Consider the following 25221-nt stretch of genomic DNA (forward strand, 5'->3'; position numbering starts at 1 on the left):
GGCGCCTGCTCAGAAAATGTTTATTACATGGAAATGTGGTAATCTGATTTGTTACTGTTTCTTATACTAAGGTTTATATGTGTTTTTCTGGTGTAAAGCCTGACTAGATGAACCTGCTGCCCTTAATTTAGGTTCTTCTGTGGAATCAGACAACTACAATGCCAGAAGTTCCTTTAGAAGAACAAGTATTTCTCAAAGACATTTTCGAAGTGTGTGCGCTTACAGGAAGTTGTTATGTGTACTTTTTTTTATGGGAGCAGGTACAAGTGAGATGACAAATTAGGATAAATCTCATAGATTAAGAACCAAGTTTGGGTCTTACTGAACACGATAATCTTGCAAGAAAAGAACTGCAACAAAAGACCCTCCGTGACTGTAGCAGTAGATTTCCCCATCTCAGGCAACGTATAAAACTGAATTTCTTGATTAGTCACTTGGTTCAAGCTGGGTAATGTGAGTAAAATGCTTCCGATGTGTCTGAAGTATTGTCACATGAAATTTGTCATTTCTTCATATTTTACCCTGCAGTACCTTGGATATTTCTGATTGAATTAAATACTTTAAATACTCTAGGGCTTAAAGACCTAAAATAGACACAGTTGGGACTGTGCTGTAGCTATTTAAGAGGGATTTTCATTCTCGTCACGAAGAGAGAAAATTTTAGTGAATGAAAGTGGAATTCTTTGACTTTCTATAAGAGAAAATGTGGCATTGATCATCTTCACATTCCAGTTGCTCAAGCTAGAAAGTGTGCATGAAAAATGGCTAAATAAATTTTCTTCAATTTGCCAGTAGTTCTTCAGTTGAGGTATTTAATGGAGAGATTAAGAAAATGTGGCTTATTTCATAATTCCTGTGTGCACTGATTTGCATTGTGGCAGAAAGAATGTGAAATCCTGTTTGTGCTTTTCGAAGAACATATGACCCAAATGTTTACAATGCAGGACAAATGCAAGTGGGAGAGAGAAATTGCATTCTGTAGAATTTTGTGGCCCTGCCAAGACAATGAGAGAAGGGTTTAAGAAATTGTATGTAAATTTTTTTGCTTTGGAATGAAACCTTTTCCACCACTCCTTGAAGGACATGATCATTTAAGGGAAGATGTAACAACCATTTGAAAACACCCAATACCTTGATGAGCCCAGGAGGCCCTTTCTGTTAGAACTGTTTGACTGGTTTATTCCTGATGTTTGAAAGGGCAGAGCCAGTCCCTTAATTATCTTAACGATTGTCTCTTTCAGACCCTGGAGCTCAGCATTGACCATGCTGAGATTTGGGCAGCACCTCATCAAGCCCTCCGTGGTGTTCCTGAGGACAGAGCTGTGCTTTGCTCTGGTGAACCGCAGGCCCGTGGTGCCGGGGCGTATCCTTCCCATGGCTGATCCTGGGAGAGCATGACATCCTCAGGGTGCCTGGAAGGCCAGGTAGGATGTGACACTCCTTCCCATGGCTGATCCTGGGAAAGCACGACATCGTCAGGGCGCTTGGAAGGCCAGGTAGGATGTGGCACAGGTTTTTTCCAGAACCAGGCAGTGATGCTTGATCTGAAGATGCTTGATCGGTGTTGCAGAACTGCCGAAAACAGTTGCTTAGCAACTGTGACCTTCGAGGTGAATTTCTATTGACCTTTTCCCCACAGAAGATGTATAAACAACCAGGTGCTACTAAAAGCATTTTAAAGTCTATTGGAGGTGGTACTCTTTAAATTCCATATTATTCTAAATAACTCATCCTGCTTCCCTTTTAATAATGCCACTTATTTTTAGGTGTGATAACTTCTTTATGGAGGATTTTCAACTTTTCCTGGCCAAATGTACACCATTTGTCAAATGCCAGTAGAATCCTGTATGAAGACTTTGAAGAGGTTTTTTTTGGGGGGGACAGATTGCTTTGATTAATTTAGGTGGGAATGGATTAAATAAACCATCTGTATAGTGCACACATTTCACAATGAAAATGTGAAGCCTCATGGTGTAAGTAAAATTCTTGAGTTGGAAACTGTACTGTAACTTGATTACACAAGATGCTCAATGTACCTATTTAATGTATTTTGTAGTGTAGTGTGTTGTTTTCCAGTCAAAATTCTGCTGCTCTTGTGCTGATTTTAGTGGCTGAAAGTGAGTTTTCAGAAATAATCAAGACTGATCACTTTTTCCATAGAAGTTCATGATAAAATTTTAGTAGGAGCTCAGGCAGTGAATGACTGTGTTTGGGAAAAAAAAAGAAAGTTGTCTGGAGTTTATTGAAAGTTTTCTTGTTAGTTTTGTAGTTTTATGTTGTTTCTTTCTTAATTTAAAATCAAGTAGATTTTAATATATATTTTTTAAACCCAAAAATATATTTCTTCTGAAATATGGAACTTTCCTTTCCTCCCATCACTTCTATAGATTATAAGTGTTCAATACGAAACTTTTCTCTCCAGCTGTTTTGAATGGTGTTTGTGTGTATCAGAAGTCAGATCATGGCAAAGATGCACAGACTTCAGAGAAACTTTAAAGGTGTTACTGCCTCACCAATACATTAATTTAATGAATAAAATTAAAAGTTTTTTCTGATCTTTGAGTTTATGAAAATCCTGATGTAAATCCGAGGGGATTTGCAGATTTGTCGTAACAAAAGCCATTTTCAAAGCTATATAAAGACAGTGTCCCATTGGTCACTGTGTGATGCAGGGCCTGTAAGTGCTTGAGCACTTGCTCTATGCATTGAGTGGATCAGAGAGTAAATAAACTGTCATCTGTTCTGTCAGTGCAGGTTTTAAAAACAATATCTGACTATTTTTTAAATTAATCAGTTAAGTGAACAATTGCATCTGTTGTTAAAAATAGAGTATTTCAGATGAAGCATTTTTGTTTTAAAGTTTTGTGAGCACCTAGTAATGACAAGTTAAGGAGCCCATAAAACTCAATTATTACAAGCTTATTTCCTTCTTAAATAATTAAAGATTATAAACTCTCGTTGTATAATTATTGCTGACTTTTGGCAGATACATTTATTTGCTCAGGTTTAGCTTTGTTATCCCATAATGAGTGTTGCAGGGTATTTTATAGTGTCACATTGTTTTAATAGCTTGTGTTGTAATATATAATGTAGTCTTTGTTTCTCCATTGAATAAATGTTCAGGTAATAAAAACCCAACCCTTTTCCTTTCTCATTACAATAAGGAGACATTAGGAGAGATCTTGATGTAAAGGCTAGAATACAGTATGTAAAATAGAGCAATTTGCAGTTGTAAGCCTTTTAAAGTGTCTGTATAATGCAGCATTCATCTTGAGACCTGGCAGTAGCAAGTGTATTTTCTTTGTTTTATTGCAATAATTTTATCTGCCTTGTCTTTGGCACATGCATGACATTTTTTTTTCGGTAGAAAATAAAATATTAATGTATTTGAATTAAGGAGACAAAGGAAATCAGTTTGAAAGCCAGATCACTCCAGGTGGTGGCTTTAATTAACTAGTAAGGTTGAAATTCCATCTTGAAACAGAACATAGAGTTGGAGTTATGAATTTGCAGTAACAGTTTACAAAAGTGTGTACTCTGGGAGAAAGTCTGTCACAATGGCTTTATGGAGTTCAGTGTGACTTGAACAGTGCCAAAGCAGGCTTGTTCAGTCAACACATTGCAAAGTTTTGTTTTATTTGCTTCAAGCTGCCAATCCTGTGAATTTAGCTTGACATTTGAAAGGCAAATTGTAGTAATAGTCCCAAAATAGGTAGAGTAAAAATACAGTATTTATGGTAAAGAAAGAGTTCTCCTGTTCCTGGACAGAGCTGCCTCATTTTCCCCAGCATTAGCTTTCTGCCCAGTGGGTGTACTGAGTTCACAGACTCAGGAACCTGTTTGTGTTGGGATCCTCTCAAGTGATTACTGCAGATTCTTGGATAGGGAGGTGCTGGGTTCTTATTATTGAGTGAGGGATATCTGACATTCAACTGGAATCTTTCTTGTGCAAGCTACAATGTGCACAGGTGTGTGACAGTAGGAAACATCGACCTCTTCTGGCACAACGCGACAGCAGAGGGCTGCAGGTGGTCAGGGGGCAGGATTGGTGCCTGTTCCCCTCAAAGGGACACCCAGTCCCTTTGCTGTCACCTAGCAGCAAGGCTCAGAGGTGTTGGACCACAGGCTGGCTGAAGACATTGTCACCTAACACCTGCAATGATAAAGGCTCTGTGCCTGCTCTGCTCTTGCCTTCTCCTTGTCTGATATCAGAGCAGAAGGCACACTGGGGACAGTGTTGATTAATGAGATACTGGGTTTGGGGGTGTACTTCTGTGATGACTTTCTGGCCTTGTTGCAGAGCCAGGAGTCTGGGTGGGAACATGAATACTGTGTTCAGCACACATCTGGGCTGCAGTGGGAGTAGGGAGGAGGTAGCTGGGTATGCTGGAAGCTTGCTGGGATACCCTCATCCAGGCACCCGTTCCCTTTTTTACGAGAGTCCTTGTTTCTTCTCGATTCTGTCAGCTTGCTGCTTTGCAGAGAGTGATTGTGAAAAGCAGTCACTTGTTGCTCCCTTGAACAGCTCTGGGGTTGTTTTGGAGGCGGCAGCTATTCAATAGCTGGAGCAGTGCAGGGATGTGTCTATAGTCAGCAGATGCATTGTTTCTGTCACACAAAAGGCACAAGACGAACTGAATCAGCTCATGCAAACAGCATGAGCTCAGCTTCTCCTTGGCTCCTTGCTTGAATTACTTCATTCAGAGCCTTGCTGCTTCCATAGTTCCACAGAGCAAAATTATGGTGCTGTTTGAAACAAATTCCATCTGCTCTTTGACATGGACTTTTTGTGCTTTAATATGGTAACAAATAACTTGTGAACGACCTACCATTTTATTGATGTTTTCGGCCCTGCACCAGAGCTTTACATGGTTTTGCTCACATCTTCAATAAACATGAACTGGTTTTTATCACTGCCTTTCTCATGGTGCTCTGCAGGGTACTTGTTTTCATCTTGTGTTAAATATGAAAAATGAATTTCAACATTAGCAGAATCCATTTGGGGACTAGGACTTTTTATTATAAATAAAATTATTCATTAGTTATGTCCAATTTTTTTTTCAGTAGACAAGGTATTGATCTTTAGATTTGTGTTCAGGATGCCATAAGAAGAGCTAGCACAAAAGGAACACAGCAACATTTGTAAATTGATTGAATGCAGTATATAATGACAGAGACAAACAGCAGATCTATGGCAATACTATATTATACAAAGCATTTTTCAGCAGTTTATTGAATTGGTTATTAAAAGGAACAGTCTTTCCAGCTGGGAACAGCAAGCTGAGGGTTATTGGGACCGAGTGATTTTATAGAAATTTGTGGTGGACACTTTGGCTCCCTTACTAAGGGCACATGTATGTGTGTAATAAATTAGAATAAACACTTTACAACAACTTTTCATATGGGATTGATTATGAAAAGGTTTTTCCATTAAAAAAACAAAACAAACAAACAAACAAAAAAACCAAACCAAAAGGGAAACAAAAAAAGAAGACTGTTAACTGTTATATACTAAATTTCACTGGACTATTTTGTATTGCTCTTTTCACAGATATCTAAGCTTTCCCACCAGAAAGTATTCTGATTGTGGGGAATAGACCATGTATAAAACTCCAAAGCATATGATATTTTCTGGCACCTCCATCACTACATGGAGTTAATGGTCATTACTTGTTGCCGAGGCCGTGTGCTGTTCCGTGTCCTGCCGCTTGTTCCTGTTATTAATGAGCAGAGAAAACATTAGCTGGGCCAGATGCTCCCTTCAAAGGCTTGCTAACACCCCGAGCTGCAGTGTAATTGTTCTGGGTCTGCTGCAGGGTGGGACTGGATCCAGGGTCAGGCAATGTGAGAGCAGCGTCTGCTCTGCTCACAGTTGGTCTGGTTGGGAGCTCCCTGTCACTGGGGCTTATTGCTTGGGACTGATGTGTTCTCTGGTGCCACAAATACTTTCCTAATGCTTTCCTTAGAAGTTTTTCAGTTAAAAAGAAATGTTCCTTTGGAATTAGTAGTGTTACTTAATATATTTTCAAAGCAGTTTTTCATTTAGTTACAGACCTGACAGCTTCCACTGAAGACAGCACACTGGAAATAATAGTAGTATTCTCTCACAGCTTTGGTTGAAAACTGGTATTTATCTTGTATGTGAAATTTTAATTCTTCATAAACTTAGAGAACTGCTGTTATGATTTTATTTGTACATTACACATTTATCATATCTATATTTATGCCCCATAAGTATGAGTTTTATGGGTTTCATCCTAAATAAGTGTTAATATTTACCATAAAACTAAGATTAGGAAAATAAAATTCAGTTATATTGCAGAATATATGTTTATATCTACACATTGCAATAATGTACACTGCATGTTTGCAACAACTTGTTAGACATATCTAATCTTGTGGGAAAGTACTTTTTTCTTTAGTGCTCATTGCAGAAGCTTCCTGTACATTACTGTTATTATTAGTTTGTTTAGCACAATGTTAAGGAGCAGTCATGCTCCTGTTAGCTCTTTGGCAAAGAGCTAGAAATAAAGGTATTTGGTAAACTTTGGTTTGGTGTGTAATTTAAATATGAGGCTGGAGATGCAAGGGAATCATAATGGAGACACAAAATGTTGTTTGGTACAAGAAGGCCTGGACTACTTGCATGAATTTTTCAAAATGTGTAATAAGTCTAGAGGAGGAGGGCATTAGGAAGAGGATGCAGTTCCTTTGCTGGTGCAGCAAAAACCTTCTGAATGGGAAGAACTGATATAAATGATGCATCTTATTTGAATATGTGGGGAAGTATAGAATATATCTCTTCATCAGTAATGCAGAGGAAATTCAGACTTACTTTGTGTATTATAATTATCTGAAGCTGTTAAGCATCAGTGAGAACTCCTGAATTTTTTTACCTCAGATCCCAAATAAAGCTGTTCCATGGCTCTTCCCCACTGAGCCCTCAAGTAGGATTTATTAATGCCTTATAATGTTTATTTGCACAAATGAGTGTAAGAAAAACAGTTCCTTTGCTTAATAACTTTTAGCAAAATTAAGCTGTGTTGTACAGAGGGCAAGGAGTGGGACTGTGCCCTTGGCAGCACCAAGCCAGCAGAGCAGCTTTGCTGTATTCTCAAGTTCCCTTCTGGGAAAAGGGCTCTCCTCCAACAGCCCAAAGAATGACTGATCCGCTCTGTGTATGCAAACCACTTGAACTTGCTGGTGATAGAGAGGCCAGTTAATTATCTCAGGGCTGGAGTCATTTTGTTTGCAGTCTACAAACAAAAGGATGGTGTTTGACTCACATTAAGAAATGCTGCTTCTGAAGATAACAGATTCAGGGCTCTGTGCACAAAAGCTTGTCTGCATGACTTATTTGTGGGGATGGAGTTCAACTGTCTCATTTGGTCTGATAAAAATGCTTTCTCTCCCTTCAAATCTTGTTTGGCTTGGAGGGTGCTGACTGTTGAAAGAGGATGTCCTTCACCATAAGGATATACAGTTCTGTTTGCATTGTTAAAGTTGCATTAATACACTGGTATTGATGAAAATCCCATTCTAAATCCTTTGTGCCAGATTGTAAATAGAAAAGGAAAAAAAAAAGGAATTAATGTTATCAGAATTATTTCTTGCCTATTTGCAAATGGAGTAAATTACTAATTAATTACTCATTTACATAAATTCAGTAGATTAGTGGTAGGAATTTCTAGCAGTGTAGCATAACCTACATTGGAGGAGGTGTTAGAAAAGCTGTATAAGGCCACGTAAGGGAGAGGCAGTAAGTAGCTCCTGGGTTGGAGTCTATTGCATCTTACCAGGGCTGTGGAGTCATGTGTTACTAGTCATGTGTTGAACCAACCTTCAACCCTGACTGTGTGGAGAGAACTGAGATCTCTGGGCTTGTAAGCAGTGTCATAATAGGTTGGATCTATGCACCTAAATTACTTAACTACATTGCTAACAAATACTAAATTTCAGCTAAAAAAATTCAATTCCATTTTTGTCTAATGGCTTTTATTCACCTGTTTGTCACTGTCATTGATTGGAACTTATAAATGGCTTAAGCCACATTATGCACAAATCTCTCTACTGCTTTGTGTGTTCCAGGGGCACTCACTGTCCAGGTCTGAAAGTGTGTTAGTAATCTAGTTATCTAGATTAGTAATCTAGTAATCTAGAAAGTGTGTATCTTCTAAAAGTGGAACTCCTTGTCCTTATGAGCTCCAGGGACGTGCAGAAGGGCTCCCATTTTGTCTTGTTTACCCTCATTATCAATTTTCAAAGCATGTTACAACTGTAGTTTCAAAGTAACTGCAGTGAATCTACTTTGACATTTCTGTCGTTGGGGTGACAGAAATACCTGGTAAAAGAATTTATTTTAGCATGGCAAGAAACCTAGCCAAATGTTTAGTGAGAAAAGCCTCAATCTAAGGAGCTGGAAGACGTAAAGAAGCAGAAGAGCAAAGCAATGTGGAAGGATATGAAATTAAGTGGTAGGAAACTTTTGTATGAAAAGTGGCAGGGAATCTGAACTCAGATAACATTAAATGAGTGTTTCCTTTGAGGTTTGCCAAAATGGGCATTCTTGTTTAAAAAACTGTGAAGTCCTGTGTATCTTATCACTCTATGACTACCTGGAAGAAGGTTTTAGAGAGGTGGAGCCCAGTGTCCTCTCCCAAGGAACAAACAATAGGACAGGGTAGTGGCCTGAATCTGTTCTGAGTGAGGGTGAGACTGGACATTAGGAAAAATGGACATTAATTGGGCATTAGGAAAAATCCATTTGTCAGAAGGGTGGTCCAGCCCTGGCACAGCTGCCCAGTGCAGTGGGGGAGTCACCATCCCTGAGTGATTTAAATGATGTGTAGATGTGGCACGTGGGTACATGGGTTAGGGGTGGCCTTGGCAGTGCTCAGTAAAGGGTTGGACTTAATGAGATTAAAGGTCTTTCCCAGCCTAAACTGTTCCATAATTCTATTAAAAAATGAGTACTTTTAGTCCAGCAGTTACTTTCTAGTCTAGTAGAGAGCACATCTGTAATTGGTGTGTTTATTGAACAAACCTGTAATTTTATCCTTTTTATCATATCAGTAAAACCCAAAGAAATGGACGGTGCTTGCTGGTGTTGCACTTCTGACACCATAGAAAATTTATGTACCTGCATCAGTAGCAGATAACCATGAGCTTTGCATTCAGGTACCAATTACCACAAGCTTTAGAAAAGAAAGAAGTACAAACAATTTTTTTTCCTCAGCATATAACTAGATTTAAGTTCAGGTTTTTTTCACTTGTGGAAGTAGTTTCTGGCTAATGAAGGAGATGACAGTTACAAGCCATTCCTGTTACACTTTGTGCACCTTTTGTCCTCAATATAGTCATTAGAAAGTGATATGCAGCACACACACAGTTAACCAAGTCTGGGCAAGCTATTGCATGACTTGCTCTTACAGCAGAATATAATTAAAAGAGATGATTGGAATACATGGTTATTCATAATAGATGTCACACAATTACCATAAGTAATGCAATACATGCAAAATCTCCATTTGTAATGAGAATGGATTTGCTGGAAAGTCAATTGGAAATTTCATTTATTGCTTATTGTTTCCAACATACTGGGATATTTCGTGCTGTTCAGTGTTATACAACTGTGTGTTTTCTTCAGGAACATGTTTTTGAGAGGCATCTGGCATGAACTTCCTATTGCAATTCCTAAGAGGAAATCCAGTGATCCAATGTTAATATCTTCTCCTTTCTGTGAAGAGCCTAACATACCATATTTTTCTGTTGAAACATACATTAATATTCCTTGATGTACCATAACTATAATCTAAAGAAGATATTTCATAATTTCACAAGTAACCATTTTGTACTCCTTATATTTAGAGGACCTCTATCATGGTTTAACCCTGGTCAACAACTAATCACCACGTAGCCACTTTCTTGTTCCCCTGCAGTAGGAAGAGAGAGAGAATTGGAAGGATAAAAATAAGAAAACTCAGGGTTTGGTATAAAGACAATTTTACATGAAACTGCTAACATGAGCAAAACAAACCAAGAAATCAGTTCTTTTCTTCCCCTGGGCAGACAGATTTTCCAGCCATCCCAGGAGAGCAGGGCCCCGTCACATGGAACAGCTTGAACCCCTTTGCTTCCTTCATCCTCCTGTTTCCTTCTCCTGGAGAAGAAACCCTCTTCTGTTTCGTTCTCCTTCCCTTAGCTCTGTTTGCTGGTTGTGACACCACAGGGTCGGGGATATCCCTTGGGTCAGTTGGGATCAGCTGTTCCAGCTGTGTCCCCTCCCAGCTCCTTGTGCCACTCCCCCAAGGTGGGGTGAAGAGCTGCAAAGCGACAGTGAAAACGTCCCTGAGCTGTCAAGGCTGTTCCCAGCACAAATCCCAAACTGCCCATAGCAGCTCCTGTGGAGATTAATTCCATCCCAGCCCAAACCAGTACAACCTTCAGCAACAGAGAGGGACATAAAGGGCGTGCCATGCACATGAGAAATAAGCAGGAATGCTCCCTGAACATACAGGAATGACGGAATGTGATGTGCCATCCTAGTGCCGCCTCCAGAACATGAAGAGTGACCTATAATGGCATAGCCTGACCTCTTCAGACTGCCTGGTGTAGAGGTCAGTCCTTTGAGGATAAAGCCAACTTACTGTGTTCTCTCCATGGCTGCTGATGCAGAGATCTGGAGAGAGTCCAGTCACTAATACAGATTTCTTCAGATGAAACTTAAGGAAAAAGGAAAATCTTGAGCACAATTGCTTTGCCCTGACACAGTACTAGACTTCTGTATATTGGTGTAAATTAGCTTGAGTTTTGAGATGCAAGGCCTCAAATCTTCAGAGGAGGCTTCACCTCCTCTGGCTTCTATTGTTTTTAGGTAGGATGGAATCCTTCCCTCCCTGTTTTCCTCCTCTCCACAGCACAGGTAACTCATACCCAGGGCTGTGCTTCCCCCACTGGCTGCTCCAGAGGGGAGCACGTACAGGATCTTCCACCTTCTGCGTGTCCAGAAGTGCTCCTTCTTTTGTTCAGGGAATGTTTGAAGTGATAACTGAGACTGTCAAATACAGTGATTCCAAAAGGCCCCATAATTGCTTTGCAGAGCTTCAGCAGAGGGTCAAGCACCTTCTCTGAGCAGGTAATTGGGTAAATTATGTTTTAGTAAGTTGTCCTGTGTAAAGGTAGATAGCAACATAGCAGACAATGGAGGCTTTGTTGTAAAATGAGGCTACAGTAGGAAGTGGAGTGCATAATTCATGGATACAGATGTATTTCGCTTTATTACTCATACCATATCTGGATTTCTAAGGCTGCACAAGTGCATAGTCTGCTATTCATTTGCTAATGTATTTTACTTGTTGCTGTTCCTTGTAACCTGCTGACTTCTACTGCTTCTAATCAAAACATGAAAACCTCAGCATCTCTCAGTGATCTCTCTTGAGCAAATGTTCTTATTGTACAATAAAAGTTGAATATTCTCCTTCTGATGCTCCAGTGTAACATTGTACTGCATTTAGATGAGTGATCTCTCTACAGAGGCTGCCTAAGAGCAGCTACTTTTAGTTCAGGATTCAATGATCTTTTCCTGTTAGTGATTGGGAATGTATTGAGATGGCTTTTTGCTGTTTGCTTCATAAAATTAGAAATTTTGTGCAATGAGTATGAGTTTTGATAGGTACATTTGAAAATTCTGCTTTTTATGCAGCTTGGTCTGATGAATTTTGTGGATCAGAATACAAGATTTTGCTCTGATGTGTATGTGAAAATGTAACTATTTATGAACATACTTTAAAAATGTAACATTGTTTCATTCAGTAATTCTTTTTCTGTCACTCCTAGGTAAAATTTGCCTGGTCCTAGAAAAAGAATACATGATACAGATTGTATATTTAAATTATGCCATAGAAATAAACATTGCCAGAATTCAGTTGTTGCAGTTGAGGCACTGTGAGCACATACTGCAGGAACACTTTCTCAGGCTCAGTTTTGTTAATGATGATTTAGCTGGGTAAAGCCTAACTAATTTGGGATTGAATTCACTTCACTATCTTCATACACCAAAGAAAAAGATGAGAAAAAAATATAGTGAGGACATGACTCAGTAAATAAACTGCATTCCTGGCTGAGAAGAATCCTAGAGCCCAGTTGTGAAAACATGACGTTTCTGGTGACAGAAATTGAGTTTAAAATCATGTGTGATTTGGGGAAGAAGGGAGAAGTAGAGAAAGGGGATACAAGTTTGTATATATGGGAACAAAATTTCCAGGAACCAAAGTCTTAGATTAACAATGGCATTAATAAGAGCTGTAGCTGCTGATCTGAATCTGGGGATTCCTGGACTGTAAGCAGTGATTATTTTTTGTATTTAGAGTAAACTTTGTGACTGAAAGGAATTGCTAGAGATGAGGAGCATGTGTTATTATCTGTTACTTTGAAATAATGATTGAACTTCTCTTTAAGGTTAATAAGAAGCTATTATCTGTGTGGAGGAATGATAGTGATGGAATCTGGGTTGACATGGATGAATTCAGAATAGTTTCTCTCTTTTTCTCTCACTCACTGACTGATGTGGACTCTTAGTGGGACAACAATGAGCTGACGTTTTTTGCCATTCTCAAACCTTCAAAATGGAATTTTATCTTCTTTAAAAGCAAGATTGATATAAAAAGGAAGGGAAAAAGATGCATTAGGAAGTGAAGTAAAGATAATTGGATAAGCTTTTAGAGGAGAGGTGTGTCTTATTTTTGAAAGGGGTATCATTTAACTTTGAAAATAGGAATGGAGAATTACAAATAAAGCAGCTTTATTGACCTCTTAACCTCATATTCCTGATAAGAGCTTGAAAGGGAAGATAAAGTTCCTCTATTTTTAACTATCTATTAATAGCTAACTTAGAATGTGTTAAAATTCTGCTTAACTCATATATTAGTGATTGTATTTCTATAAGTTTTAACACTTAATTTCTGTGAATCGCACTCATTGTAGGGCAAAATTCAATTAATTTGAGCTGCATCTGAAAGAAAAAGTCTGATATTTTGGGTTTTTAACTGCCTGATCATGAGGACATAACAGGGCACCTCTGCCAAGCTTTACCTACCTGTTGAGTGTTTTGTGCAGGGACCACCAGCAGTACTGCAAACAATCTAATGCTTTCTTGTTAGAGCCAATTGCCTCCTGTCTCAGTGTTCCGTGGAAACTTTTGGCACATTTGCAAAATGAAATTGCATGTTCCTCCCCCGTCAATTACTTTAGCTCCAGGTAGTGCAAATTAGAGACAAAATGAAGGCAAACTCTTAAATTCAATTTGCACAGCTCTGTTGTAGTGCGCAGAAATTACGTTGGGAGTGAAAACTCTGTAAACACTTTGAAATAGGATAAATGTGTTTTTCAAATTACTCTCCTTAAAAAAATTTAGAGAGAGAGACTTGAGATATGTCTGCTTACACTGAGAAGCAGAGGAAGTAGCAGAGTATTGCAAAAATTCTTTTTGACTGTGTTTTCTTTTTCTGCAGTCATTTTGAGTGAATGCAAATAATGGAATTGCCACCCTTCGTAGGTAGTGAGAAGACTTTCAGGATAAAAAATAGAAAGCCACTTAATTAGCATCCAGTCATGTGGAAGGATACTAATGACATTTCTGCTCAATTAATGTTTCCTCACTATGACCCTATCAATATTAATAAAGTAAGTTATACTTGCTTGTCTTTCCAAAAAAATCTGAATTTGACCTGGAGAAAGTTCATCACAAAAATATTGCGGAGTTATACAATTCTATTTTTATCAGCGATGTTAATGGAGCACTGCTGACTTAACATAATATTTTGCTGAGGCTATTTTAGCTTAGAAAGCAATGCAAGTTTTTCCCTTTTCTCTCATGTTCATTAACAAAATAAAATTAAATTAATTTACTATCAATTATGACATAATTATAAATACCTGTGGTATTGAATATATTTTTTAATGTGGAGAAACATCCCTATTTCATGAAAGTTTGGTGTTAAAAAAAAGGACACAATGGTGTTTATAACATTTATTACATCTTTATATACAAATCTTAAGCTTGCTTGACCCATTTTTCAACTGTAGGGACACAAAATGTCAAGATGAGGGGTTTTTTTTCTGTGTATGTGAATGATAATCTTAATCCCAACCTCCAGCAAAAGTCCAGGTCAGGATTTATTCATCCTTAAACAAGAAAAATCTGGTCCATTTATCTGTCATTCACAGCAGCGTTGCTTGTTTTACTGGAACCCTGATGTGTGGATTCTTTATTCTTGTTGAGGGCTGGTTTTTAATATTCCTTGGTGTTTTAGAAGCCCATGGATTTGTCTGCTCATTTGTATCTGTTCCAGTGAGACACTGCAAAACTGACTGCTAAAACCAGGGGCGTTTTTGTGTGCAAATCAAATAGATGATTTTATGTACCTGTCATAGGTAAGAGTTGGGAGAATTATATGTGGGATCTACTTGGAAATGTAATGGGGCTTGATCTTCCTAATTTTAATACCAGCACACAAAATAATGAGTATTTTTATATGAAGCATATACAAAGATTCTGGTGCTACTAAATGAATGGGTAAAAATTTTGTATTTTTAACTGAGCAGTAGAAATGCAAGGTCCTCTTCTGTGCAATTGTTGGATGGCTGTAGTTCTTATGTATTCCAAAAACCTGCTGCATTTGATATATTCTTCTATTTATTCCATGTGGGGGCATAGTGAGGGAGCAGGGGAAAGGGAATGATGTGCAATCCAGCTTTGAGTCTTTTCTCAGATCCCCTTTGATCTTTAACCATCACACTGATGGCACCTGAATGAATTTAACTTTGTACCTCAGCTAAAGTGTTGTCCATAGGGGATCATTTTATATTGCCTACAAGATATCAGAGTAAAGGAAATAATGTGATTTGATACCTGTGTTTTGTCACGATTGAAAAGGCGCAGAGAGATGTTCTATTTGTCTTTTTAAATAAAGGAAGTTGAATCAAGATTGTCATCTGATCTGTCAGAGGATTCAGCAGCAATAACTATCCTCCATCTCATTACTTCTCCTTCCCTTTTAAAACTTTCTAATCTTTGCAAAAACAATTGTCAGCGGTTGTAGATCTCCAGTGTTTGTTGTGCCCGTTTACCGCATGACATAAGGATACATTCTTACTTCTAAAGCCTATTTCCCGAGTTGGTGATTTTGTGAGGAGATGACAGTGTTCTCTCCTGTCAGACACCTCCTGTCTTCCTTATCCCCTCAGATTTGAAGAGAAAAAACAGTAATTTACCAAATCCATGCTCTTTATCCCTGCAGGTTTGAAGAGAGAAAAATAATGATTTATCTAATCTGATTCTGTTTTTTTTAATTTGTATTTTGGTTTAAAATGGTATTTAAGGCTTTTTCTACCATACGTGTTTGGTGGTTTAGATTTTTCAAAGCCATTGCTGAGATCATGTTGCTCCTGTGATAATTGTTTCCACTCGTAGGCAGGGGAATTTCATTAACTCTAAAAAGATCAATATTTGTTCTTCTTAGCAAGATGTGCATACTTGTTATTTTTCACACTGTATCAGTTGGTCAGTAGTTACAGACCGACCAAAATTGTTCATTTCTACCTGCAAGGGGTAGAAGACAGCTTTAAGAGAAAGGTACTGTGAAATATAAGGAATTTGAGAATATTTCCCAGTTGGAATTCACATATTTGGGAACGTGTGACCATTAAAAATATGTATTTGCAAGTGCTTTATTTAAAAACTAAAAGCACCACTACAAATGCTGAACAGAAAAATAAGAGAAACAGTTTGGAGGTATAAAATATGTTCTGTGTTTCTCATGAGACACAGTGGACCTTTCATTGTCCCACTATTGCAGGGCTGAGGAGGTTTCCTGTGAGTTTCTTGTCCCATTGTCCTTGTTCCTTGTGTTGGAGTGCAGTGAAAGCCAGCAGACTCATCTCAACTAATGTTATTCCAAATCTTGAATCTAATTTTTGTTGGTTGTCAGTTGAGCTGCTGCGCTCTGCAAAGCCTCTGCTGTCAGAGCCACAGAATTCTAAATATCTGTTTAAGAAGGTCCTTTGTGACGTCCTAATTATATTCCATGACAGCCTTGCTTTGTTCAGTATAATAATGAGACTGAAAACTTCCAAAATTAGCTTTAATATAAACACATATAATATGCAACACAGCAATAAACCTCGTGAAAGTGCCATTTCCATTGAGTAATTAAATATCATTACCTGTAGTGACTGCTGGATTGTTTGTCATTTCTTAAGGAAAGGGAAGCATAAGTGTGCTGCATATACTGAAAGCAATTCAATTTGCCCAATTAGCAGCAAGGTTTAAGATTGATTTCAGTTGCATGATTCATCTTATGATATTAGTTGTTTTAAGCCTTTTGATGTAAAAATATTAGCCCTAAATTTTAATTTTTTATTTTTTTATAGTGGAGGCTTAATTTAACTCTAAAAGTTTCTATGCAGATTCAGTTGGAAATTAAGTTTAAAATATGCATTCCATATGAAAGAAAAAAAGGCAGTCATCATCTTTCTGTCCTCCTCCTTGGAGCGCTGGGCACGCTGAATGCTGAGGAAGTGACAGAGGCTGCTGTTTTCTTTAGGGCTTTAAATCTGCTCTGTTAGACACTGAATCCCAGGGCCTGGCCTCCACCACTGGGCAGTATTTGGTAATAAGGATGTGATGATGCATTTGGCACTGACAAAAGGAAGTAGAGAAGAAATTAATTAGGTTTGACTCTGCAGATGACAGTGTAGCTCAGATCGCTTCGGACTATAAAAATACCACAAATGAAAGACATTTGGAAGTAGTTTCCAGTAAATGGAAAAATGTCTTTTTACTGGAAAATAATTTTACTGAAGCTGGAGAAACAGTAAAGAATAATTCAGAAACTGGTAGACTCTTTATTCCCAGTTCCCTCCAATACCTTTTGGCAGCTGTCAAAGATTTAGAACAGTGGAGAGTACAAAAAGCAAAGCAAAGAAAGCAAGGAAAGATAATTAAACTTAAATAAACTCTTTAGATCAGCTAGCTGTATATGATGGCAGTTATTTACTCAATGAAAATATCTCAATTTATTGTGCAAAGCTGTATTGATTCAGTTGTTTCAGCTATTTTTCTGTAAGTTAGGGATGCCAACAGACATACATTGCTCTGTGAAGGAGGTTGGGCTAATATGGAGAAGGAAAGCCTATAATTTACTCACATCATGTTCAACAGGATTCTTGAAATTTTGCTGAACTTCTCCAGTTTCATACATGACTGAGTTGATTTTGATTTCTTAAAAGCACATTGCCCATCAGTGGTTCAAGCTAGACAAAGAACAGAAGAACATGATTGCTGTAATCAAATGAATTTTCTTCTTTTCCCATGCATAAAAATTGTAATAAATTAAAGACAATCTGATAAAAAGGTTGGTTTGGTCTTTTAATATTAGACTCAGGGACTCATTTCAGAAGTAGCCAATTTGTAGCTAAGAGGAACATTGGATTTTAATAAGCCTTTTGTAATCTGGTAAACTACAGCAATCAAAGAAAGTCCTTGTCCCTACTTGTACTTTTTGTAGATTTTAAACATATTTTTCCTTGTATTAATCTTTCCATTTTTTGCCTGTTGTGTATATGTCTCGTTTAGAAGATTGTTGTGGAAAGGGATTTTTAGTAAAGTCAAAATAGTCTTTGCATAGTCACAAGGACTATGAATTCTTTGAGTCCGCTTAAATCAATACATATCTACTGGTAGCTGCTTAATTGCTGTCTAAGAACCTCTTACTGTTTTTCTTTACAATTGTTGTGAAGAAAAAAAATTCCAGGTAATAGTAGTAGTACATCCATCCCTGTAGTAGTATCCATGCAAAACAAATCTTTTAGATTGCTTCCTGTACCAGTTTGGTAGTGAGTATTTACACTGATAACCTGGGCTGAGGGTAGTGTTTTGGAATGTTAAGTGTCAATAAAATAGAACTCTTAACTCCACAGCTGAATATGCTTCTTTCATTTTTCCTATGTTGGTTTTGATACATTGCAGCAGATTTTGAGTTGTGTTGAGATAAACTTTAAATCATTGCTTTCAAGAAGAGGAAAATATAACACATTTCCTCTTCTTTCCTTCTGTTCCCTTGCATAAATGCTACATTTTCATTTTGGATCCAGACAGCTTCAGCCAGCAATCAATTTCCTGGGGCACACACGTGTCTCAATGTTTGAGCTGGTGTTGTGGTCACTAAGTAACACAGTAACAGCAGATAATATGATAAACCTGGTGTGTGAAGAAAGTCGTGTTTTCAGGTGTATCGAGTGAACTCATCTTCACATCAGTATTTGTTAGAACTGAAGAACTACTGTTTGAAGTTTCAATATACTTTTCTGTCACGAGCAAATATTCAAAATCATGATCCTTCTTTTAAATGGAGATGCATCACACAGACTCTAAAATCTAAATGATAAGTGCTAGTTTCATTTGGAAGTATAATTAAGGTGTATAATGTCATTTAACTGTTTAATGAACTCTGCATAATCTAATGGAATACAAATATTTGACCTTCCTGACAGTGACTGATGAATTGAAGTTGCATAGCATGATATCATTAGAATGTCAAATAACACCATTATTCATGATTATCAGGAATTATTCAGGTGAAATGGCAAATGTAGTAGAAAGCTATTATTTTTGTGGGGGCCGCAGATTGACTTTCTTTGTCAGTATCAGTCTTTTGATGATACAGGGGGAAGATACTCAGATTTATTGAGCTACAAAGAATTAATGTTATAGGTTAAACAAATGTCAGTAATATCGGAAAAGTACTTTCAGTAGGTCATGTCATGTATTAAGTGTCTAAGAGTAACTACTAGAGGTAATGTTTTAACTTCTGCTTTTACTTCTGCTGAAAATTAAAGCCATCTTTAGATTACAAGGGTTTGCAGCATAAAAATATATCAATAACCATGATTTTCTGCCTGACATTTTTGATCAGCAGAAAGGAAAATTGCCATACAGAGTCTTTATAGTAGAACTGCAATTTCACCCTCCTATTCTCAGAGGCCAACATTTGGAGCCCCATGTTCATTGTGAGAGAATTTAAACTGAAACCACAACAAGGTGTGTTTCCATCAATTAAATGCTCAGGAAGTTGATGTCCTGGGTCAGGAAGTGCCACATACTTGGAACAGGTCAGTCAGGTACCTAAAGCTGAGCACACACTTCTGCAGTTTGTGGAATTATGGCCTATAGACATAAATGCTGAGTAACCTCTTTTGCTTTTGGATAATTAAGATCTTACACGGGAGACATGAATGAGCTGTGATAGTGCATTTTGCCTGTTGGGACAAAACTGTTAAATGTTTTATGATGTGCTTTCTGCTGAATGCAAATCATGCCAAAGGTTGTGTTTTGGCCCTGACCTGCAGATACCAACCACACTGTTCTCTTCAGTGGGAAGAGGGAGCTGAAGGAGTGGCTGCTCTTCACAGTGAAAACAGGATGAAATGGCAAATTATTTAACTGACTGCACAGAACAGACAACTTTCTCAGGACTCCTAGATTTGGGTGGGGATGATGGTGGTGCCTACAATGAGTATTTTGTATAAAACTTGTTGTTTATTACTAAGAGGTGGTCTAGGGACAGGTCAGTGGCTGCAGCAGAGTGTGGGTGAGGGTGGAGCAAACACTGAGTGATCAGGGAAGCTGTGTGCTGGTAGTTGCATGATGTGCTGTAGAAATACACGCATTAATGTCATTTTAGTGTTGAGACAGGGTTGAGCCTTGCCTTGGGGCTATGTGTTAGGTGTTGGTAGTTCAGTTAGGGATAGCTGTCCCTGCTCACTTCCTGGCACAAGCACTTCTCTGCTTAGAGGCTTTAAAAATATGTGATTGGCCATTGTGGATGGCTAAGACTAACCCTCCTAATTTCTGTAGCTGCCTAGGTAAACACATGCTGTCCAAAGATATTAAAACTACTGCCTTTGCGAGCTACTCCTACAAACTAAACCCAAACAGTAGAATTTATCATGGAATTTAGTGCAATTTGCTTTTATTTGACTTTCCTGTCAAATTTTGCAATTTCTGTTAAGCTTTGTACAGCCTCAGTGGAAGTGTCCCTTTTTTAAACCTTCTTTTTTTCCCTCCCATCAGTAGATACACTGACAATAATTTGGAGTGCTTCTTGATTTGTATATTAAAACTGAATTGCAATACTAATGCTCTAATTTACTTTTTGTTCATGATGTGCAGGTCATAAAGCCCAGCTGAAGTTGGTAGCTTGGGAATTTATGTAGAAGGATATTTTCTCTTAAGTGCCTGTACAATGTAAATGTGCTTGAATGTGCTGACAGAAGACCAGGTGATTTCCAGTACCTATTTTCAGGGTGTTAAAATCTTCTGAATATTCTTTTGCTCCTCGCTGCTCTGGGCTTCTACCTCAGTCAACAGGTTTTCAATCTCACCAGAACTCCCACTTCACAAGTTGTCAAACGACTGCTCAAGCAGGAAATGGGAACCTTGAACACGATGTGTATGATTTGAGGTGTGTGTTATTACCAGGGAGCTTAAAAGTAGCCTATCCTTGGATATGCAAAAGATGGTGAGATATAACCCTGTACAGATTAGGAAAGTCTGGCAATGAGAGAGAAGTTATTCTTGTCATATCTTTTTTTTTTTTTTTTTTTTTTTTAACAATTACAAAACATTTTGGGGTTTGCCAGCTGTTAATTCCCTCAGCAGCTGGGTGGGCACATGCCAGGGGGCTGCAGCAGTGCTGTGGCTGGGTGGCAGAATGGGGACAGTGTTTATCAGATGCTTCCAAGTTGAATGTTGTGCATAAGCAGAGTGTGTTGCTCCTCTGAATACAGAGGATCCTGGCTGGCAAAGCAGTTCCAGAAGAAAAATCCCTGTGCCAGCAAGCTGCAGGCCAGAGCCAAGGGTGCTGACCGGGTCATGTGCACAACATAAACAAATTCCTTTGTGATTTTCATCATCACCTTCTGTTATTTTATTGCACTTAGCTTACAGAACAGAATAAAACAAACAAAAGACCAGTCAAAGTGGTGCTGATTTGACCTCTGTGTACTTGTGTGAATAGTATTAATTTAAGGTCTTTCTACTTATTCAAATTAGGCCATTTAATAAAACTAGCTTTGAGTAGAATTTTCTAGGAGCAGATCAGGTATTTATGTAGCAAAACCACAATTTTAAAGCTTTATGAAATCATGGTAGAAAACAAAAGATTATTGCATATTACTGTCTTTGGTTACACATTTCTAATTTATTCTAGGTAAAAGGAATGATGCATATGTGGGGTCAGCATGTTGTTTTTTCATAGATTCAACTGGCTTTCCTAACAGAGCTTGCCAGTTTGGGCTGAATTTGCAAGGAAAGAAGTATAAAGGATTTTGGGTATGAACATTTATCATGTGTGTAGCATGATAATATTTACATTTTATACTTTATCTTTAGGCTGGAAAAGTTAATTGCCTGCCAGATTTGGGAGAGGGGCAGATTGTATGTCAAAGGTAAGTAGGCAGCAGAGTGGAGGAGAGATACTAATGGTGACCCAAAATGAAGATTTTACAGGGTTTTGCCTTTTATTAGACAGTAGAGAAATTACACTAAATTGATCCCCTGAGGCATAGATCCGTATGAAAGCAGTTTGAGTTTGGGTGTGTTCTTAAACTGTTTTCACTGTTTTTGAAACCCATTGTTTGTTGTAGCGTTAGTAAAATAGAAATGAAGAATGTCTTCCTATTTAGGAATTATATTTCTCTTCAAGCCTTTGAAATATTTTACTCAGCATGTAATATTGAAATCGCACTGTAGCTTAAAATACATCTGAGAATGTAATTCATATATTCAGATACTCCTGGTATTGTTGATCAGGTATGTGTATATTTTTCAAGAAGCTGCAGCACTAGTAAAATATAATTTAGCTGATTCCATTATCAGGTTAGTTTGTTGCTTTAGTCCAATGCTTGGGCATATGTTATCTTGCTTGATGAAATGGAAAAAATTGAAGTGGATTAAAATGCTTTTTAATGAATTATAATTACCTGTGTTCATAAGATATATTGAAGTAGAAATAGCTCTGTGAGCCATTACAGTTGTAGGAGTAAATCTAAATTCTGTAAGGGTTATATTTGTCTCAAACTGATCATAAGAGAAACTGAGTTATGATATGGAAAATAAACATGAGATTTAGTCTTTTATCCTTTCCAGTGCAGGGGACTGAGGTTTTCCATAGGAGGATACATTTGCTATACACTTCATTTGAAAGAGGACTAATTATGCATATGTGGGGTCCTTCATCTCTTTGTGCAGAGTCTCTCAACTCCTTTTCCTTTGGCTGTGCAGGCCAAACAAACAGCAAATAGAAAAGCCCTAATTTCATGATTACTAGTTGCCTTGAAAAATAGTAGGGTGAAAATTGCATCTCATCTATTTTTTTATGGCTATTATTGGAGTCAGGGACTGTGCTCACGTACTTCGCACTTCAGTTGTTAACAACTGCTGTGTTCCATCTTGGAGTCTCAGTCTTTTCTGGTGGCTTGTAGGGATTCTCAGGTCTCTTACAGCGAGTTTAATGGAACAATAATCAGATTTGATCTAAAAGATACTGTTTTCCTGTGTAATAAAGAAAATCTCCAGTCTCCTAGGACTTGCTTTCTTTAGTTTTCCATCCCGTCCAACCATGGATCCAACAACAAGTTTCACATACTTATTATAAGGCTATTTATATTCATTACTATTTCTATATAGCAAATAATACCTTCATTAAAATTAAAAAAAAAAAAAAAAAAGCTTTTAACAAGTCTGTTGCTTTGATGTAAATATGGAGTAAGGAGAACGCTGCTTCATCTTAAGGATGCTGGTATTTGAATTCAAAGTTTTTTCTTCATCTTCAGGGAATGTTGATTTTACAGCAATGTAGGGCAGTGCACTGTAAACATAAAGAGATAATAAAATGATTACACATAGACTACTTCTCGTAAATACCTTTTTAGTCTAGTTTAGGCACTAGAACAAGTACTGTTGTAATGGCACACGAAGTTCTGTTCCTGATGTAGTAAATTTTAAGGGATCAATAACAGCTTAAAGACAGAATTAGTAGCTTCCTTGCATGTCTCCATATGAATGTAATGGCTGTCTTATCTGTGAGGAGCTGATGGCTATAAAATGAAATGCATTTAAATAAATGCCTAGGGATGATTAAAATATCATACAGAACCAAAGCACTTCAGCTGTAGATAGTCATTAAATTGACCATTAATAACTTACAATATAGGGGAATATTACTGTATTCATAAATTTTGCATGCAGATTTTATTAAGCTGGCATGTTATATGAATTGATTCCTGACACCTTCTGGCTGTGGCTGTATAGATAATAGTGTCTTGTAGGAGTTTTCTGTAATCCAGGAATTCTGATTGACTGTTTCCAGCTAGAAATCAGAGTCTTGTTCTGCGTGGCAATTCTTTCATTCAGCTGTTAATCAAAGAACGTAATTACAGTGTTGTGTTTAGAATGGCCATAATGTTTTGTCAGCATTTCTGTCACAAACTCATTTTCTTTCAATACCTAAAACTTGAACACAAAAACATTCTCAGACCTGTCAGTTATGATTACAATGTTTTTAACCTGCTCTGAAGAGCAGCTTTGGTGACACCTTGTTTCCAGCCAGGGTCACCCCACCACCATTCTTATTTGCAGAAAAGTATATATGGATATGTGTGTGTGCTCACACACAAATGAGCACACCCTTTATGTGTAATATGTAACCCTTTATATGTAATACCTGCCCAGTGTTGTCAGTGGCATTTCTTATACATTAATTAAGAGCAAATATCCCAAATGATAAAATAAGGTATATTTTTAGTGTGTGATAATATCATTGTAGAATGCTTTTTAATACAGTTCAGGGAGAAAGTTTGGTAGGACATGGCAAAAATAATCTATAAAAGTTTATTAAAAAACTTAAAAAGTAGTTGGAAAGAAATCAGAATGAAAAGGTTGAATTTGATTATTTCTACAAATTTAAGTCGATTTCAAATGCATTCAGGAAAATACAATATGGGGATCATAAGGAAAACGTAATTTCTGTGTCTTGAAAATGTAATTTCTCTAGTATGAAAATATCTCCTGCTAGTGAATTTCATCTTTCATACGAAGTATGAATTTTTCTGGACTGGAATATGCTTTAGTTTTTAGAATCATTAAAGTAAAATTAACCAAAAGAATAAAGTTGAAATGTTTTAAGCTTTTAAGGTGGGAATTCATTCAAACAGTTCACTTGTAGGAAATGTTAATTAAAGCAACCTCTTCCTGCAATATGTTTCCATTTTAACATGAGGTCTTTTTTTCTACTGAAAAGTTTTAAAACACAATCAGATTGTTAAATTCTGCTTAGAAATAGCAGATTGCCAAATAGGTGGTAGGGAAACTCCAGTTCTTTGCAAAATGTGTCCCTGTGTGAAAATTTTCTGCCTACACTTTCTTCTATGAGAAATATTCTGACTTGTTTAGAAGCAAAGACTTGCTAAAGGAACAACTTTTAAGGTATAAGGCAGTGCTTATTTATCTAGATCCATTAGTCAAACTTAAATTCCTACTTCAGTCAGAACTATGACACAGAGCAGGGCTGCTTTGGAGGGCTGGAACAAAAACTACAGCAAAAGAGTTCTGCATTAAGGAGCTTTCTACCTGTGAGCTCTTTGAAAGGCAGTGGGTTTTGTTTTCTAATATTTCACTTGCCCTAGCTCTGGGGCCGAGAGCATTCCTGGTCAGTGCTTGGAGCTCCGGTGGGGGCTCAGCACACACAGCCCAGCTGGAGGCTGCAGGCAGCATCAGCAGGGGCTGCTCTGCCTGGGGGAGGTGACATGGTGCTTTGGGCCGGGTGATGGTGACACGGTGCTTTGGGCTGGGTGATGGTGACACGGTGCTTTGGGCTGGGTGATGGTGACACGGTGCTTTGGGCTGGGTGATGGTGACACGGTGCTTTGGGCCGGGTGATGGTGACACGGTGCTTTGGGCCGGGTGATGGTGACACAGAGCTTTGGGCTGGGTGATGGCGACACGGTGCTTTGGGCTGGGTGATGGTGACACGGAGCTTTGGGCTGGGTGATGGTGACACGGAGCTTTGGGCTGGGTGAGGTGACACAGAGCTTTGGGCTGGGTGATGGTGACAGTGCTTTGGGCTGGGTGATGGTGACACGGTGCTTTGGGCTGGGTGATGGTGA

At 38.0% G+C, this 25221-nt stretch overlaps 1 protein-coding gene across 2 annotated transcripts in view; it reads left to right on the plus strand.

The window, feature by feature from the left end:
* The first annotated feature begins 1247 nt into the window (after positions 1–1247).
* The window catches only part of FHIT (fragile histidine triad diadenosine triphosphatase), a 402269-nt gene continuing 378295 nt past the window's right edge, over positions 1248–25221 (plus strand). For both annotated transcript variants that reach the window (XM_066326516.1, XM_066326517.1), the window contains exon 1: positions 1248–1363. In XM_066326516.1, the coding sequence (XP_066182613.1) occupies positions 1264–1363 (100 nt within the window). In that variant the 5' untranslated portion in view covers positions 1248–1263. The remainder of the gene's footprint in view (positions 1364–25221) is intronic.

Source organism: Sylvia atricapilla, chromosome 11 (assembly GCF_009819655.1).
Source record: "Sylvia atricapilla isolate bSylAtr1 chromosome 11, bSylAtr1.pri, whole genome shotgun sequence".
NCBI lineage: Eukaryota > Metazoa > Chordata > Aves > Passeriformes > Sylviidae > Sylvia > Sylvia atricapilla.